Source organism: Mustelus asterias, chromosome 18 (assembly GCF_964213995.1).
Source record: "Mustelus asterias chromosome 18, sMusAst1.hap1.1, whole genome shotgun sequence".
NCBI lineage: Eukaryota > Metazoa > Chordata > Chondrichthyes > Carcharhiniformes > Triakidae > Mustelus > Mustelus asterias.
Window position 1 is genome coordinate 70016379 of NC_135818.1, and position 15742 is coordinate 70032120.

Here is a 15742-nt window from a genome sequence, read left to right on the forward strand (position 1 = left end):
TTGGGTGGCACAGTTGTTAGCACAGCTGTCTCACAGCGCCAGGGATCCAGGTTCAATTCTGGCCTTGGGTCACTGTCTGTGTGGAGTTTGCACATTCTTCCCGTGTCTGCATGGCTTTCCTCCGGGTGCTCCAGTTTCCTCTCACAGTCCAAAGATGTGCGAGTTGGGTTGATTGGTCGTGGTAAATTGCCCCATTGTGTCAGTGAGACTAGCAGGGTAAATACGTAGAGCTAGGGGGATAGGGCTTGGGTGGATTGAGGTCGATGCAGACTCAATGGGCTAAAAGGCCTCCTTCTGCACTGTAGGGATTCCATGATTCTATGACGTGTAATTTAAATTATACCGTTACATCCTTCTTAAAAATAATGGCAGCTGCACGTGTTCACCCATACAATAACTTATCTTTATGTAGCGTCGTCGACATAATAGTGTTAAGATATGACACCAAATCACAGAAAGAGATATTAGGTCAGTTGGACAAAATCTTGATTAAAGAGGTAGATTTTAAGGAGTATCTTAAGGGAAGACAGTAAAATAGAGGCAGAGGTGTAGGGAGATGTTTTCATAGCTTAGGACCTAAGCAACTGAAGCCACCGATGGTGGAGCATTAAAATTGGGGATAGGCAAGAGGTCAGAGTTAGAGGAGTGCAGCTATCTCAGACAGTTATGGCCTGGATGAGATTACAGGGATAGAGAGAGGTGAAGCAATGATTTGGATGGATTTGAAAACAAGGATGTGAGTTTTAAAGTCACAATTTTGCTTGACCACAAGCCAATGTAGGTCAGCGAACACAGGCGTGGATAGGGCGATGTGTCTAGGTGCGAGTTAAGACACATAGAGCAGAGTTTTGCATTACCTCAAGTCCACAGAGGGTAGAATGTGGGAAACCAGCTAGGAGTCTGTTGGAACAGTCGTATCTGGAGGTAATGAAGGCACGAATGACGATTTTAGACACAGGGATAAAGCCAGGCGATGTTACAAAGGTGGAAATAGATAGTCTTATTGATGCCACGTGTATGTGATTGGAAGCTCGTGTTGCGATCAGATGTGACACCAAGGCTGTGAACTACCTTGATCTTACGTGCACAACCTTGATCTCAGATTGTTGCCAGGGCGGAATTGGTTGTCAGCAAATGGAGTTTGAAGAAGAGGCTGGAAACAGTATTTTGTTTTATTTATTATTGTCATATTTATTAGTATACAGTGATAAGTATAAAAGCAAATTACTGTGGATGCTGGAATCTGAAACCAAAAGAGAAAACGCTGGAAAATCTCAGCAGGTCTGGCAGCATCTGTAAGGAGAGAAAAGAGCTGACATTTTGAGTCCAGATGACCCTTTGTCAAAGCTGATAAGTATTGCTTCTTTTGCGCTATAGAGACAAAGCATACCTGACATAGAGAAGGAAAGAAGGGCAGAATGTAGTGTTACAGTCATAGCTCGGGTATAGAGAAAGATCAACTTAATATACGGAAGGGGCATTCAAATGTAAAAGCATAGAACGAGAGTAAAAGATAGAATTATAGGGTATGCTAGGCACAGCTTGCAATTAATTGGAGGAAGTTTCTGCTTATCTGGTACCCAATGTCAGGTTGAGTTGGAAGAAGATTGCAGTTGGCACCGTTCCCCAATCAGTCTGATGATTCAGCAATAGTTAAATTGATTTAAATTGATATATGGTACATACAGCCATAGAAAGTGTCATTGGCTCTATACAGTGATGGCACTGTGAGGCAGACAGAAGACGATTGCAGTTGGCACCGTTCCCCAGTCTGAAAATTCAGCAATAGTTAAATTAATTTCATAGAATCATAGAATCCCTACAGTGCTGAAGGAGACCATTTGGCCCATTGAGTCTGCACTGACCATAATCCCACCCAGCACCTATCCCCATAGCCCCACGTATTTACCGTGCTGGTCCCCCTGACACTAAATGGCAATTTAGCATGGCCAATCAACCAGACCAGATGTCTGGTCAACCAGATGAAGCAGATGTGCACATCTTTGGACTGTGGGAGGAACCTGGAGTACCCGACACGGGGAGATTGTACAAACTCCACACCGACAGTGTGCATTTATGGTGCATGCAGCCATACAAAGTGACATGGGTGCTACACACTGATGGCACTGTGAGGCAGGCAGAAGAAGATTGCAGTTGGCATCGTTTTTCAATCAGTCTGATAATTTAGCAATAGTTCCATTGATTTATGGTGCTACAGACTGACATGGGCTCTTTACAGTGCTGACAGTGTGAGGCAGAGGATGCCGACAGTGAACTGGGCAGCAGCAATAACAACAACAACTGCAGCAGCCCAGCACGTGCTCGCCGCCTACCAAGCAGTCGCTACATTGAGGCCACGTGACTCTGCGTGGGGGGCGGGGCTGGCGATTGTCTATTGTCTGGGACGTCACTTCCGGCGGCGGGGTGTGGGCGGGGCCGCTGTGGTGAGTCTGCGCGCGAGGAGGAGAGGGGGGTGGGTGGCAATGTGTCAATGCCCGGGCTCGGCGCTGCCTCACACTGCCCAGCGGGGACTGAGTGCTGCACAGGGGCTGCAATGGATGGTGCAGTAAGTCCCAGCTTCCCTCCTCCCAAACCCCCCCCATCCGCTCACTGGCTGCCAGGGTGAAACAATGGGACAGACTGGTGGGGGGAGGGGAGGGGAGGGGATAGAGCAACAAGATTGATGGGTTTTGGATTTGGGTTGGGATGGGATGGAAGAAGGTTTAAAGTTGATTTATTAATGTCACAAAGTAGGCTTACATTAACACTGCAGTGAAGTTACTGTCAGAAGGTTGCAGTTGGCACCATTACCCAATGGCTTTAATACTGACAGCATTGGGCGGCACGGTGGTTAGCACTCACACAAGAACAGAAAATGCTGGAAAATCTCAGCAGGTCTGACAGCACCTTTGCAGAGAGAATAGAGCCAGCGTTTCGAGTCTGGGTGACCCTTCGTCAGAGCAGAGAGGGGAGGAAAGGGGATAGAGCAACAGGATGGATGGGTTTTGGATTTGGGTTGGTGGAAGGTTGCACTTGGCGCCATTCCCCAATGGATTTAACACTGTGATAGCATTGGTTAGCACTGCTGCCCCACAGAACCAGGGATCCAGGTTTGATTCCTAGCTTGGCTGTGCGGACTCTGCACTCCCCGTGTCTGTGTGGTCTTGAAACGTGCTGGTTAGGTGCATTGGCCGTGCTAAAATCTCCAAGTGTAATCGAACAGGTGCCAGAGTGTGGCGACTGGGGGATTTTCACAGTAACTTCATTGCAGTGTTAATATAAGCCAACTTGTCTAATAAGTAAACTAACTAACATTAAGCCACAGCAGGCTTCACCAATTCCACTGAGTGCATTTCCAGTGCATCAAACTGCCTGCTGCAGAGCATTTTTTCTTTGTACCTCTCAGCACTTTATTTCTAATCAAAAAAGCCAATTGAGTTCCATCAATGTCCCCACGTGAGGAACAAACAAGATCCAGGCTGACCAGACTTTCCATCCCATCTTGGACTTGATCAAACAAGAGGCCAAAACATTGTGTGATTTTTTTTTTAAAAAAAGGAATTAGGTATAGCTCTTGGGGCTAAAGCGATCAAGGGATTTGGGGGGATGACGGGCTCAGGATATTGAATTTGATGATCAGCCATGATCAGAATGAATGGTGGAGCAGACTTGAAGGGCCGAATGTCCTACTCCTGCTTCTAGTTTCTATGTTCCAAGCTGATGGGATGAGGCATTGCACCCCTTCCCGGGCTTGATCCAACACTTCATCTTAGCCAAAAGTTGAGATGGCTTTGGAAAATTGCATCAGGTAAAGCCTCCATTTAACCTCATTGGCTACCCTGATCCTTTATTCTACCCTAGCCAGGGCAAACCACGATCGCAGGCATCAGCACACCCAGTGCAATGGGCTAGCCTTGCCCCGTATGATTTCAAGAGGAAATTAGATATAGCTCTTGGGGCTAAAGGGATCAAGGGACGTGGGGGGAAGGATATTGATTAGGATTAGGATATTGAATTTGATGATCAGCCATGATCAAAATGAATGGTGGAGCAGGCTCGAAGGGCCGAATGGCCTAATGCTGCTTCTAGTTTCTATGCATCTATCTGCCCAAGTGGATTGTCCTTAAATTGTACGTTGGAGATTTGTGGACATTATTGCTGGGTGCATTTAAGGTGGGGGTAGCTCTGACAAAGGGTCATCCTGACTCAAGACATTGGCTCAATTCTCTCTCCACAGATGCTGTCAGACCTGCTGAGATTTTCCAGCATTTTCTGTTTTTGTTTCAGATTCCGGCATCTGCAGTATTTTGCCTTTATCTAAGGTGGGGGTATTCTTGACTAAAACAAGGGAATAAGTGTTGTCCCTATCATGCACTTAAAAGCAAATGCCGTGGATGCTGGAAATCTGAAATAAAAGGAGAAAGCGCTGGCAGTTCTCAGCATGGCAGGCATCATCTACGGGGAGCCAATGTTTCAGGTCCTCTGATGAAAGGTCATAGACTTGAAATAGCAATGCAATTCATGCATTGCTTCAGGAGTCAGGATTAATGTTGAATTTTTTGATCTGTATCACGCTTTTTCTGTTAATCAAATTACTTGTGATAACTTTGTGTTAGTTTCAGGAAGAAGTGTTCCACAGTTTAATTTCTTGGGTGGGTACAATATGTATAGATGGGGGATCAGAGCTCTTTCTATGCTGCTCCAGCAATGTCCCATAACCCCAAACTCAGCAGAGCGCCTTTTCCTGCACCAATATGAACTTATTTTTTTTACACCAGCCAAGTGAGGTTGCCAATTAAAGTTGGAATCGAATCCAAGCTCCAGAAGTGAAAGGTCTGTAGTGCGCCATCCCATCCTCCTGAAGTTAATGATTACTAGACTCATGGATTATTTATGCTATTTAAGCATTAAGTTCAAATCAGCCTGTCTCTGACCCAGCCACACAAACACCTGAACCGAAGTTTTCTTGTGTGATAGCATGTATCCATAGCATATTGAACAGTTACAGGAGGAGAAAAATTGAAAATTTTCACCCTTGCGTTAACTTTGCAATGCAATGGTAAGAAAATCGTAAAATCCCCACAGTGCAGAAGGAAGCCATTCGGCCATAACCCCATATATTTATCCTGCTAATCCCCCTGATACTCGGGTCAATTTAGTACGACCAATCAACCTAACCTTCATATCTTTGGACTGATCGTTACTTTTTGATCGTTTCCTGATTGCTTGTTCACAAAGATGGCCTTTTTTATTCCGTCAACCCCTTTAAAAAATTTTTTTTTTGGAAAAGGCAGCGACCTGCACGGCCTTTGACATTTCTGTGAAATCCTGCCCTCTTGACTGGTTAATATTTTAGTCGCAGCCCCGTTCATGTTTGCTTCAGGGGGATAGATGGAATCTGCCACTTTCCATTTTGTGAACTCCACTTTTCTGCAATGTACATTGTCAGGAACATGTTCCAGATTGGGTCCCAACATGTTCTGATTATGTTCGGAATCATAAGCTTTGTAATTTGTTTACCATATGTGGACTGCCATTCATGGAATGCTAGCAAGGCACTGCATGTGGAATATTAGGATATTGGATCTTTGTTCAAATGTCAAAATGTATAGATTTGTATTTGTGGATGTAAAAAACTTCTTCTGAGTGCTGATTTACATGCTCTATTAAGCGTTATTTTTCCTTTTGTTAAATAGTTTGGATCTGGTTGCATAGTCTCTGATAAAATTGAAATACTAGCACTTGGAGAAGAGCAAAGTGAAGATAGAATTTACCAAAAGAAAGTGCAGGTATGATATTGTTCACTTATAGCTCTGAAAATGTTTCTATTTATCACAGCATTCACGAATTAACAAGTAAATACCAGGCAATGATGATAATGGACTGGATTTTGTGATTGCCACAAAGCAAGGCCGCACGCCATTGACTTGCAGGAAAGTTGCCTCCAAAGGTCATAGAATCCCTACAGTGCATAAGGAGTCCATTCAGTCCATCAAGTCTGCACCGACTCTCTGACCAAACATCTTACCCAGACCTATCCCTGTAACCCCACACATTTACCCCGCTAATTAAAAAAAAATCTATTAGTGGGACTGACATCACTAGCTGGCCAGCATTTATTGACCATCCTTAGTTGCCTGAGGGCAGTTGAGTGTCAACCACATTGCTGTGGCTCTGAAGTCACATGTAGGCCAGACCAGGTAAGGATGGCAGATTTCCTTCCCTAAATCAGATGGGTTTTACTGACAATCGACAATGGTTCCATGGTCATGAGTAGATTCTTAATTCCAGGTATTTTTTTTATTGAATTCAAATTCCAGCATCTGCTGTAGCGAGATTCGAACCCAGGTCCCCAGAACATTAGCTGAGTTTCTGGATAAATAGTCTAGTGATAATACTATTAGGCCATCACCTCCCCTAATTTCCCTAACCTACACACCTTAGGACACAAAGGAGCAATTTAACATGGCCAATCCACCTAACCTGTACATCTTTGAAGCAGCAACCAATGTGATGTGGATTTAAAACAGGATCCTGGTCAGGGGGAAATGTTTTGACATGCAGTAGCCGTGATGTCAGCAAGCAGATAAAGACTAATCACATTGAAGTATTAACACAAAGCGAACCAGCAAGTTACAAACCCTCAATATCCTTCACTTTTAATATTAAATTTTCAGGCAGTGAAGTGAATGATTGGATTAAGGTTAAAAACTAAAATACTGATGGACTTTAAAAAAAAAAATTTCAAAATATGTAGAGTATTTTTATTATGGAGAAATTTGACATTCAACAAATAAATATAAGATTAGCTTTTCAGGTCTGGTGAGTGTGTTTAGCAATAATTATGAAGTTAGTGCACTGCTCAGAATTCAGTTACACTTCATTGAACCAAGTGTAAGAAGTGAAACTAATGGTGTCAGAGTGGAAGTTTGCATCAATTCAGTTGATTTCCAATTGATTGCAGTCAGGAATGGGAATGGCCTTATTTGCATCCCCTGGAGACGGGTAGAATTCCTGACAGCAATTTCCAGTTTCTGCGTTACTCTGTGCATGTGCACACTCCGGAAGTTGCTGTCAGTTTCGGGTGGAGTAATGAGGATGAATGTTGTTAGTTTCACGATAATTACCACTGCAAAATGCAAACTAATATGTGTCATTGTAGATGCATTGCAAACTGAGTTATTGAAGCAGCAGTAAGAATTTAAGTTTTCGATGCATAAATGAGTATGTCAGCTGCAGTATAAAACTATGACCCGAGTTAGATTCATATCTGCATACATTACCTTTGGCAGTGTGGGAGCAATTAATGGAAATACAGGCATTTTTTTCAAAAATTAAACTTTACAAGGTTAGGTAAGTTTGTTGAGTATCTTGTGACTTTTTTCCATCTTAATCTGTCCGACGAACTGTTTGGAAATCTGTTGTTCGACAGCATCTTCCTGTTTGAACATCCTGCAGTATATACAGGGTAGGAGCGGCCATTGTACACTTTAATCTCTGAATTCATATTTCTCAGTTTGTCTGGCTTATATGCTAAACTGATGGGCCAGCAGCCTGCACTCCAAGTCTTTCTGTTTGGGCAGCAGTGAGCAGGTGTGGATTAGATGGCATTGACATATTAAAAAAAAACTCAACACTGCAATCTAAACTTTTCTCAATAAAATGGACATCTAACTTTATTTTTTAACTACCTAACAACGTGTACAGACAGACCATGATCATAGAATTCCTGCAGTGCAGAAGGAGGCCATGCAGCCCACTGAGTCTGCACTGACTGTCTGACAGAGTATCTTACCCGCACATCTTTGGACGGTGGGAGGAAACCGGAGCACCTGGAGGAATCCCATACAGACACGAGGAGAAGGAGCAGCGCTCTGAAAGCTCGTGCTACCAAATAAACCTGTTGGACTTTAATCTGGTGTTGTGAGACTACCTGCTGTGTCTACCCCAGTCCAATGCCGGCAACTCCACATCACGGACACGAGGAGAATGTGCAAACTCCACAGTCACCCAAGGCCGGAATTGAACCCAGATCCCTGGAGCTGTGAGCTAACCCTGATGCTAACCACTGTACCACCGTGCCGCCTTCACTTTGTTGTCAGATTATCTAGAAGTATTTTCTCTCCCAGAAGAGAATATTGGGACTTCATTTTAAAGACAGCCCACTGTAATTGAGTTAAATGAGCTACAAACCGAACACTTTGTGAAGTAAAAATATAATTGAAAATTGTGTATTAGGCTAACAAGCTTATTAGCAGTGAGGTCACAACAACAGACGTCTACGCTGTGTCTGGACGAAACTCTGGCTCCAGCTGGTTAATAAATTCTGTAAGCACAATAACTTGAGTTGTGAGGAATGAACCATTTATATATAAAAAAGGGCTTCAATAAAATATATCATTTGTCACGTTGAGTACTAAAGTTTGAGTACTAAACCTTCGCCCTGACTCTCTCGTGGCTCAATTCTGAAATTTGCCTTTGTCAGTTCATCAGTTGCTCTTGAATGAATTTACCAGTTTCATACTTGTGCCAGGATACAACAGAATTCCTAAAGGACTGCTTTTCATTACAATGCAGGTCTGAATGGGGTAGTCGTTTCTATCAGGCTTCAAGCACGTGATTTAAATGTCGAAATACATTGAAAATGATTTTTCTCGTGGCAGGCTATGTGTGTAAGATCTATCTTTCTCATTAAAGGATATTAGTAGAAAGTATCCTTTCTTCCGAAGAACACTTGGTGATGGGAACTGCTTTTATCGAGCACTGAGCTTTGCTTACCTGGAATCACTACTTGGAAGTAAGAAGGGAATACAGAAGTAAGTTTGTTTTACAGTTCCTGCTCGTAATATTGCATTTGGCTGTATAGTGATAAGTAGGATGGAGGTACAAGGTAGTAATGCAGTTAAACTCAGATTTGCGAACTTGAAAGTACAGTCCATTAGCCATTGATTCTTCCTATGTGCGTGTTAGTGTGGAGGAGGAAGTGGAAGTGGGGGAAAATGATCTTGGGGGAAGCATTCAAGACTAGACTGGGGAATTTTATTTCCCTCTTCCCCTCTGAAGAATAGATTTGTATGGCACAGAAGGAGGCTCTTCTGTCCATTGTGTCTGTGCTGGTTAAGGGAGATGTGCAGGGGAAGTTTTTCACACACAGAGTGGTGGGTGCCTGGAACGCGCTGCCAGAGGATGTGGTGGAAGCAGGCACATGAGCAACATTTAAGAGGCATCTGGATGGATATATAAATAGGGAGGGAATAGAGGGATGCAGATTGACTAAGGGCAGAAGGTTTTTTTTTTAGTTAGGGCATCATGATTGGCACAGTCCAGGAGCCCCAAAGGGCCTGTTCCTGTGCTGTACTTTTCTTTGTTCTAGGTGCTGTATAAATATTTATTGCTGTTTATGGCAGCGCAGTGCGGATACTCTTAAAGGTGATACTGGGTTTCCATGTGCTACTCATTTCAAGTTTGCTGAAAGTCAAGGGCTGGAATTTTCCTGCCTATTGGGGTGGAACCCACCACGGAAGATTGAGCGGCCCAGTCCAAAGTCATAGAATCCCTACAGTACAAAAGGAGGCCATTCGGCCCATCGAGTCTTAACCAACCACAATCCCACCCAGGCCCTATCCCCGTAACCCCACACATTTACCCTAGCTAATCCCCCTGACACTAGGGGCAATTTATCATGGCCAATCAACCTAACCCGCACATCTTTGGAGTGTGGGAGGAAACCAGAGCACCCGGAGGAAACCCACGCAGACACGGGGAGAATGGGCAAACTCCACACAGACAGTGACCCGAGGCCGGAATTGAACCTGGATCCCTGGCGCTGAGAGGCAGCAGTGCTAACCACTGTGCCACCGTGCTGCCCACTAAAGTCCATTGACTTTCGGTGTGACCGGACAATCCAGGCGCTGGGTGGAAAATCCCGCTCAAGGTTTTGACTATGCGTGGAGAAACAGTAAACATGTATAAGACAAAAATTATGGTTTCCTTATAAATAGTAAACAAGTGAAAATCTGCGCCATGGTGTTTAGTGCATTAGCCTTACGGGTTTAATCACCATTTCTCTGAATTTCTTTTATTTTAGACTAAGAAAGAATTTAATGCGAAGTAGAGATGAACTTTCATCTGCTGGATTTGCTGAAAGTAAATTTGAAAACTCTTTCACCACTGTGAGTATTTTAGTTCCTGAAGAACTGCGGGAAATTAGGAATTTGAAGGTCTTATTATTTGTCTTTTGACTCAACTGCACAAAAATAATGAACAAATCAAAATTTCAAAGGGAGTATTCATAATTCCACACGTGGAATTTGTGATACTGCACAGAATTGCAACCTTTTCCTCCATTACCTACCAGCTCACAGTCACAGATCTAATTGTTTTAAATACTAGTGAACTGGTGTGGACATTTTTTGTGCATTTGTCTTTTGTGTTATGGTCTCTAACCCAGGAAGATCTTGTTGGAGGACATTCTCCTGTGTGGTTGAACATTGGTCAAAGTGAGCCATCTCAATTTTCTGTTCAGTTTGCTAAGTAACTTTATAGTTTCCTTTTAAGAAAGAAAAATGCATTGAAACAGATGTTACTGTTAGGTTCTCTGGTTCTAGTTTATGGATGTGATTGACCTGGTGGAAACAGATGGTTCCGTCTCAAAGCTCCTTGCCGTTTTCAATGACCGTGGCGTTTCAGATCACTTAGTGCAATACCTCCGACTGCTAACGTCCGCGTACTTACAGAAGCGGTCTGAGTTCTTTGAGCTTTTTCTCGAGGGAGGTGTAAGTGTTAAAGACTTCTGCACTCAGGTCAGTTCCAGAATTTGATTATATTAATTGGTTTCATTTACTCAACATGGAGTTTCCTTTAGAACTTCAGGGGAAAAAAAAATTTTTTTTGGTGAATATTGATGAAACAATATTGCCTTCCTAATTAGTTACTGTACCTGTATGTTAACTTTTATACTTCATCCATGAGGACACCCAAGCCCCTCTGAATACCAACTGCAATGCTTTCTCTTCATTTAAAAATGGACGGCACGGTGGCACAGTGGTTAACACTGCTGCCTCATAGCGCCAGGGACCCCGGTTCAATTGCAGCCTCGGGTCACTCGCTGTGTGGAGTTTGCATATTCTCCCCATGTCTGCATGAGTTTCCTCCCACAGTCCAAAGATGTGCGGGTTAGGCTGATTGGTTATGCTAAATTGACCCTGGTGTCAGGGGGTTTAGCAGGGTCAATATGTGGGGTTACAGGAATAGGGCCTGGGTGGGATTGTGGTCAATGCAGACTCGATGGGCCGAATGGCCTCCTTCTGCACTGTAGGGATTCTATGACTCAATGAAAAAGTATTCTGCTTTTTTATTATTTCCACTGACGTGAATAACCTCACATTATACACTATTCCCTTGCCCATGCACTTTACCTATTTATTCCTTTGCAACTTCTTGCATCCGACTCATAACTTTCCCACTAGCTTTGCATTGTCAGAAAACTTGGGATACATATCCCTCAGTCCTTTCATTTAAATCATTAGTGTAGTTAGGGATTACCAGGATTTTGACCCAATGATAGTGAAGGAATGGTGATGTACTTCCAAATTAGGAATGTGTGTAGCTTGGAGGGGAACTTGCAGGTGGTGATGTTCCCATGAACCTGCTGCCCCGGTCCTTCTAGGTAGTAGTGGGTTTGGCAGGTATTGTTGTAGGAGTTTTAATAAGTTGCTGCAATGCATCTTATAGATGGTTCACACTGCTGCCCCTGTGTATTGGTGGGGGAGAGATTGAATGTTTAAGGTGGTGGATGGGGTGCCAGTCAAGTGGGCTGTTTTATCCTGGATGATGTCGAGCTTCTTGAGTGTATTTTCAGGCAAGTGGAGAGAATTCCATCGTACTCTTGATGTGTGCATTGCAGATGGTGGATAGGCTTTGGGGCATCAGGTGAGTTACTCGCCTCAGAATTGACTTGCTCTTGGAGCCACATTATTAATATGACACCAAAAGAGAAGACGCTGGAAAAGCTCAGCAGGTCTGGCAGCATCTGTAAGGAAAGAAAAGAGCTGACGTTTCGAGTCCAGATGACCCTTTGTCAAAGCTTTGTCAAAATCTCAGGTCGGCTGAGATTTTTCAGTGTTTTCTCTTTTGGTTTCAGATTCCAGCATCTGCAGTAATTTGCTTTTATTAATATGACGGGTCTAATTCAATATCTGGTCATGATGACCCCCCAAGATGTTCAACAATGCTGATGTGAAATTGCAGAGACTTAGTGCAGATATGGTTACTTGGGATCTCGAGCTCGCTCTTTCCATAAATACCACCTGCCTTGTTATCCTTACGTAACTTCGTTTTTATACATTTATGGTTTTAATTAAGTCCCCCCTTCCCCACCTGCTCTGGGGTATCCACTTCTTTTATTCCACTCCTCCTTGCTGTGCTCTTATTGCATTGCTCCTTGATTGATTAAACCAATTTCCGTTACTTTATTGTGTACAGTGCCCTAGCTATGACTGTAACACTACATTCTGCTCCCTCTCCTTTCCTACTCCATGTACTGTATGAATGGTATGCTTTGCTTAGCGCACAAGAAACACCATTTTTCACTGTATAACAATACATGTGACAATAATAAATCAAATCACAAGTGTAAAAGGATATATTGTCTCTGGAAAGAATGTAAAGAAGCTAATAGTTTATAAATGGTATTGAGGACCGTACACTGGAAGATTATTAGTGCCTTTCATTCAGGGCAAGTGCGTAGTGTAGAAAGGATCTTATTGAGGTTTTTCCAAAGAATATACAAACTAAATCCCGGAATGTGAAATTAAACTTGGAGAAAAGATAAATATAGTTAACTTTAAAAACTTTTAACACTTGGCCTATTTGGGATGACAGTAGTAGGGGAGAATAGTTAAGGCGATGGATGAACTTTTGACAGGTATTGAAGACAATCAAAGTGTGGGAAATAAATCTGATGTTTAGGACCAGGTTAATGGAGGGGGGAGTAGTTGTTTCCTGCATTATGTTCATAAGCAAATTGAAATATGTTGGCAGAGAGAAAGGTGTGTTTCACACATAACAAGCCAACACGAATAACTGGTTTCCTGGAACTTGCTTTAGTGAGTGGAGAGGATTTTCCCAAAGTTGGTCTTGAAATCGATTATTTGGTGTTTTTTTTGCTCGGGAGTTGGCAATTATTTGTGAAGCTGATGCATGACTTGCGTCATCTAATCCCTAGATTGATGTGCTTTTACCTCATCCTGTGTGTTTAGGTGCCTGCTAAAAGATTTTTATGCATTATTTTAAGAGAGAGTTCTCCTGCGGCCAACATTTCTTCTTACACTCCCAAAGATAGATTAGCTAGTCATTCATTTTTTGAGAACATACTATGTTTAATAATTATTGTACTTGAGTAGCTAATGTAAAATTCAGTGGGTTGTTGGAAACAAAGGTGCTATATGCAACTCATTCTTTAGTAGATTAATGTTCAGAGTAAGGTATTTCACAAAAACGTTGAATATTCGTAACTCACATTTTATATAGTGCACTTAACAAAACATTCCAAAGTACTTTGCAATTTGGAGGTGGGGACATGAGAGATAAATTGATAATAGAAAGGCATATTACTATTTTTCATCCTCTTGATATTCTGCTCACTTTTACCCTCTAATCTAAATAATTCATTTTCTTTTCCCTCCGACAGCTGGCTGATTTTCTTCACAAGTTAAGATCCCTGTGTAGAAATGGTTAGCCATGATGTGGAGATGCCGGCATTGGACTGGGGTGGGCACATTAACCTGGTGTTGAGAGACTTCTTAAAGTCCAACAGGTTTATTTGGTAGCACGAGCTTTAGGAGCGCTGCCCCTTCATCACCTGACGGAGCAGTGCTCCGAAAGCTCGTGCTACCAAATAAACCAGTTGGACTTTAATCTGATGATGTGAGACTTCTTACTGTAGGAATGGTTGTGCTGAGATTTTTGTACAAAAATACTTATTCAGTTGACATATCCTGCTATGTCTCTGACCAGAAAAGGACTGATCTCTTGCGGAGGATACTTGATAAAATAGGTATTGCCTAATGTACTTGAGATGGAGTGATTTTTCTTTGTGTTAATATATAAAAATAATAATGCCAAGTTTTCCTCTTGCAGGAAGTGGAACCAATGGCTATGGAGAGTGATCACATTCATATCACTGCGCTGACCCAAGCACTGAATTTGTCAATCCAGGTTGAATATATGGACAAAACGGATACTGAAGTTAATCATCACGTCTTTCCTGAGGGATCAAAGCCTATGGTTTACCTACTTTACAAGCCAGGCCATTATGACATACTTTATAAAGCAAATAAACCGAAATAGTCTTTGATCTGCCTTGTGATATTAGAACAGTTTTAGTGCTTGGTACAGGGTTTGGTAAAGAGTCTCACTTTTGATACACTTATGAACACCATCGTTCTGCACAGTAGAAAATGGATGTATATCCCCAGGTAAAAATGGAGTGACTTGAGCATTTTGTTGCCATATTTATAAAGTATGGTTGTAATATACTGTATACAAGGTTTGTCCCTTTCAATGTAGCCTTGCAGCAAAGAATACATTTCTGGTATCAGCTTTGTATAATGCTTTTAAATTTAGCTTCAAAAGTTCTATCTTTTAATCCATCTCTTTCTTCTTGCCCCTTCAATAACTCATGTATAACATCTGATTTAGTTCCTGCTGATCTATGCCCAATCAGTATTCACAGATTGAGGCTCTTCCCTCAGTTCAGAACGTTTTCCTCCTTACGCATTCCCAGTGAGACTTGAATCCTCATTGATGGTCCAGATTTTAATGTGGCAGCCATTGGTATTTTCTAACTAGTAATTACAAGTATATTCTATATTGGCTTCGTTTTAGGTAAATGATAGCAGCCTTGTAGCAGATTTAAGATTGATCATAAAGTATTGAATCATCTATGTAGAATAAGCGTAGAATAATTGAATCCCTACAATGGCGGAGGCCATTCAGCCCAGAGCACCTTACCCAGGCCCTATCCCGGTAACTCCATGTATTTACCCCGCTAATCCCCTAACCTACTCATCCTTTGGACACTAAGGGGCAATTTGCCATGGCCAATCCACTTAACGTGCACATCTTTGGACAGTGGGAGGAAACCCACACAGACACTGAGAACGTGCAAACTCAATCACCCAAGGCTGGTGCTGTGACGTGCTAACCACTATGCCATCCATATACCATTTAATTTGGATTTATTGTTAAAAAGTTATGTAATAGTATCTAATGAAATCTAAGAACTGATGTATCAGATGCTCAACTGACTGTGTAGTGCAAAATTAATTCATTGTTTACATTAATACTAACATGCTTGTCAAAAATATATTGTACTATCATTCCAATCTTGCTTTACAGGCATAAGTAGCAAATGGTTGCAGTATGACCAAATTTTCCCCAGATAAGCACTTTGTAAACTAAAGCAATTCATATTAAGAAAAGCTAATTAACATTTTAAAATACTTCTGCTTGCTCTTGAATTTCACTGTATTTTTGCAATGACCCAACACAGGGGATTTTCACAGTAACTTCATCGCAGTGTTAATGTAAGCCTACTCGTGACAATAAATAAACTTAAACATGACAGTTGGCCTTATTAAGTAGAATTCTTAAAGCTGCCTTGCACATTCTTGCATACCTAGACTTTAGTCGAAATGCTTTTAGAAGAACTGTATCCTCTGTTTTACTTCGAGGATGAGTT

General features: G+C 42.2%; 1 protein-coding gene across 2 annotated transcripts; it reads left to right on the forward strand.

Annotated features, from left to right (window-relative positions):
- The first annotated feature begins 2452 nt into the window (after positions 1-2452).
- On the forward strand, positions 2453-15713 carry LOC144507268 (ubiquitin thioesterase OTUB2-like). 2 transcript variants are annotated; one of them, XM_078234287.1, is made up of 6 exons: positions 2453-2566; positions 5697-5789; positions 8698-8816; positions 10088-10172; positions 10608-10802; positions 14140-15713. In XM_078234287.1, the coding sequence occupies exons 1-6, from the start codon at positions 2492-2494 to the stop codon at positions 14347-14349; spliced, it is 777 nt and encodes a 258-aa protein (XP_078090413.1). In that variant the 5' UTR covers positions 2453-2491; the 3' UTR covers positions 14350-15713. The 2 variants fall into 2 exon arrangements, with proteins under 2 accessions (XP_078090413.1, XP_078090414.1); XM_078234288.1 differs by lacking the exon at positions 2453-2566 and adding an exon at positions 4936-5059.
- Positions 15714-15742: the final 29 nt, after the last annotated feature.

Excerpts from the sequence above, each read along its gene's own strand:
- LOC144507268 (XM_078234287.1), top strand. The coding sequence starts at position 2,492 with ATGCCCGGGCTCGGCGCTGCCTCACACTGCCCAGCGGGGACTGAGTGC. Across the intron at positions 8,817-10,087 it reads AGTAAGAAGGGAATACAGAA|ACTAAGAAAGAATTTAATGC; the intron begins GTAAGTTTGTTT and ends CTTTTATTTTAG. Across the intron at positions 10,173-10,607 it reads TTGAAAACTCTTTCACCACT|TTTATGGATGTGATTGACCT; the intron begins GTGAGTATTTTA and ends CTCTGGTTCTAG.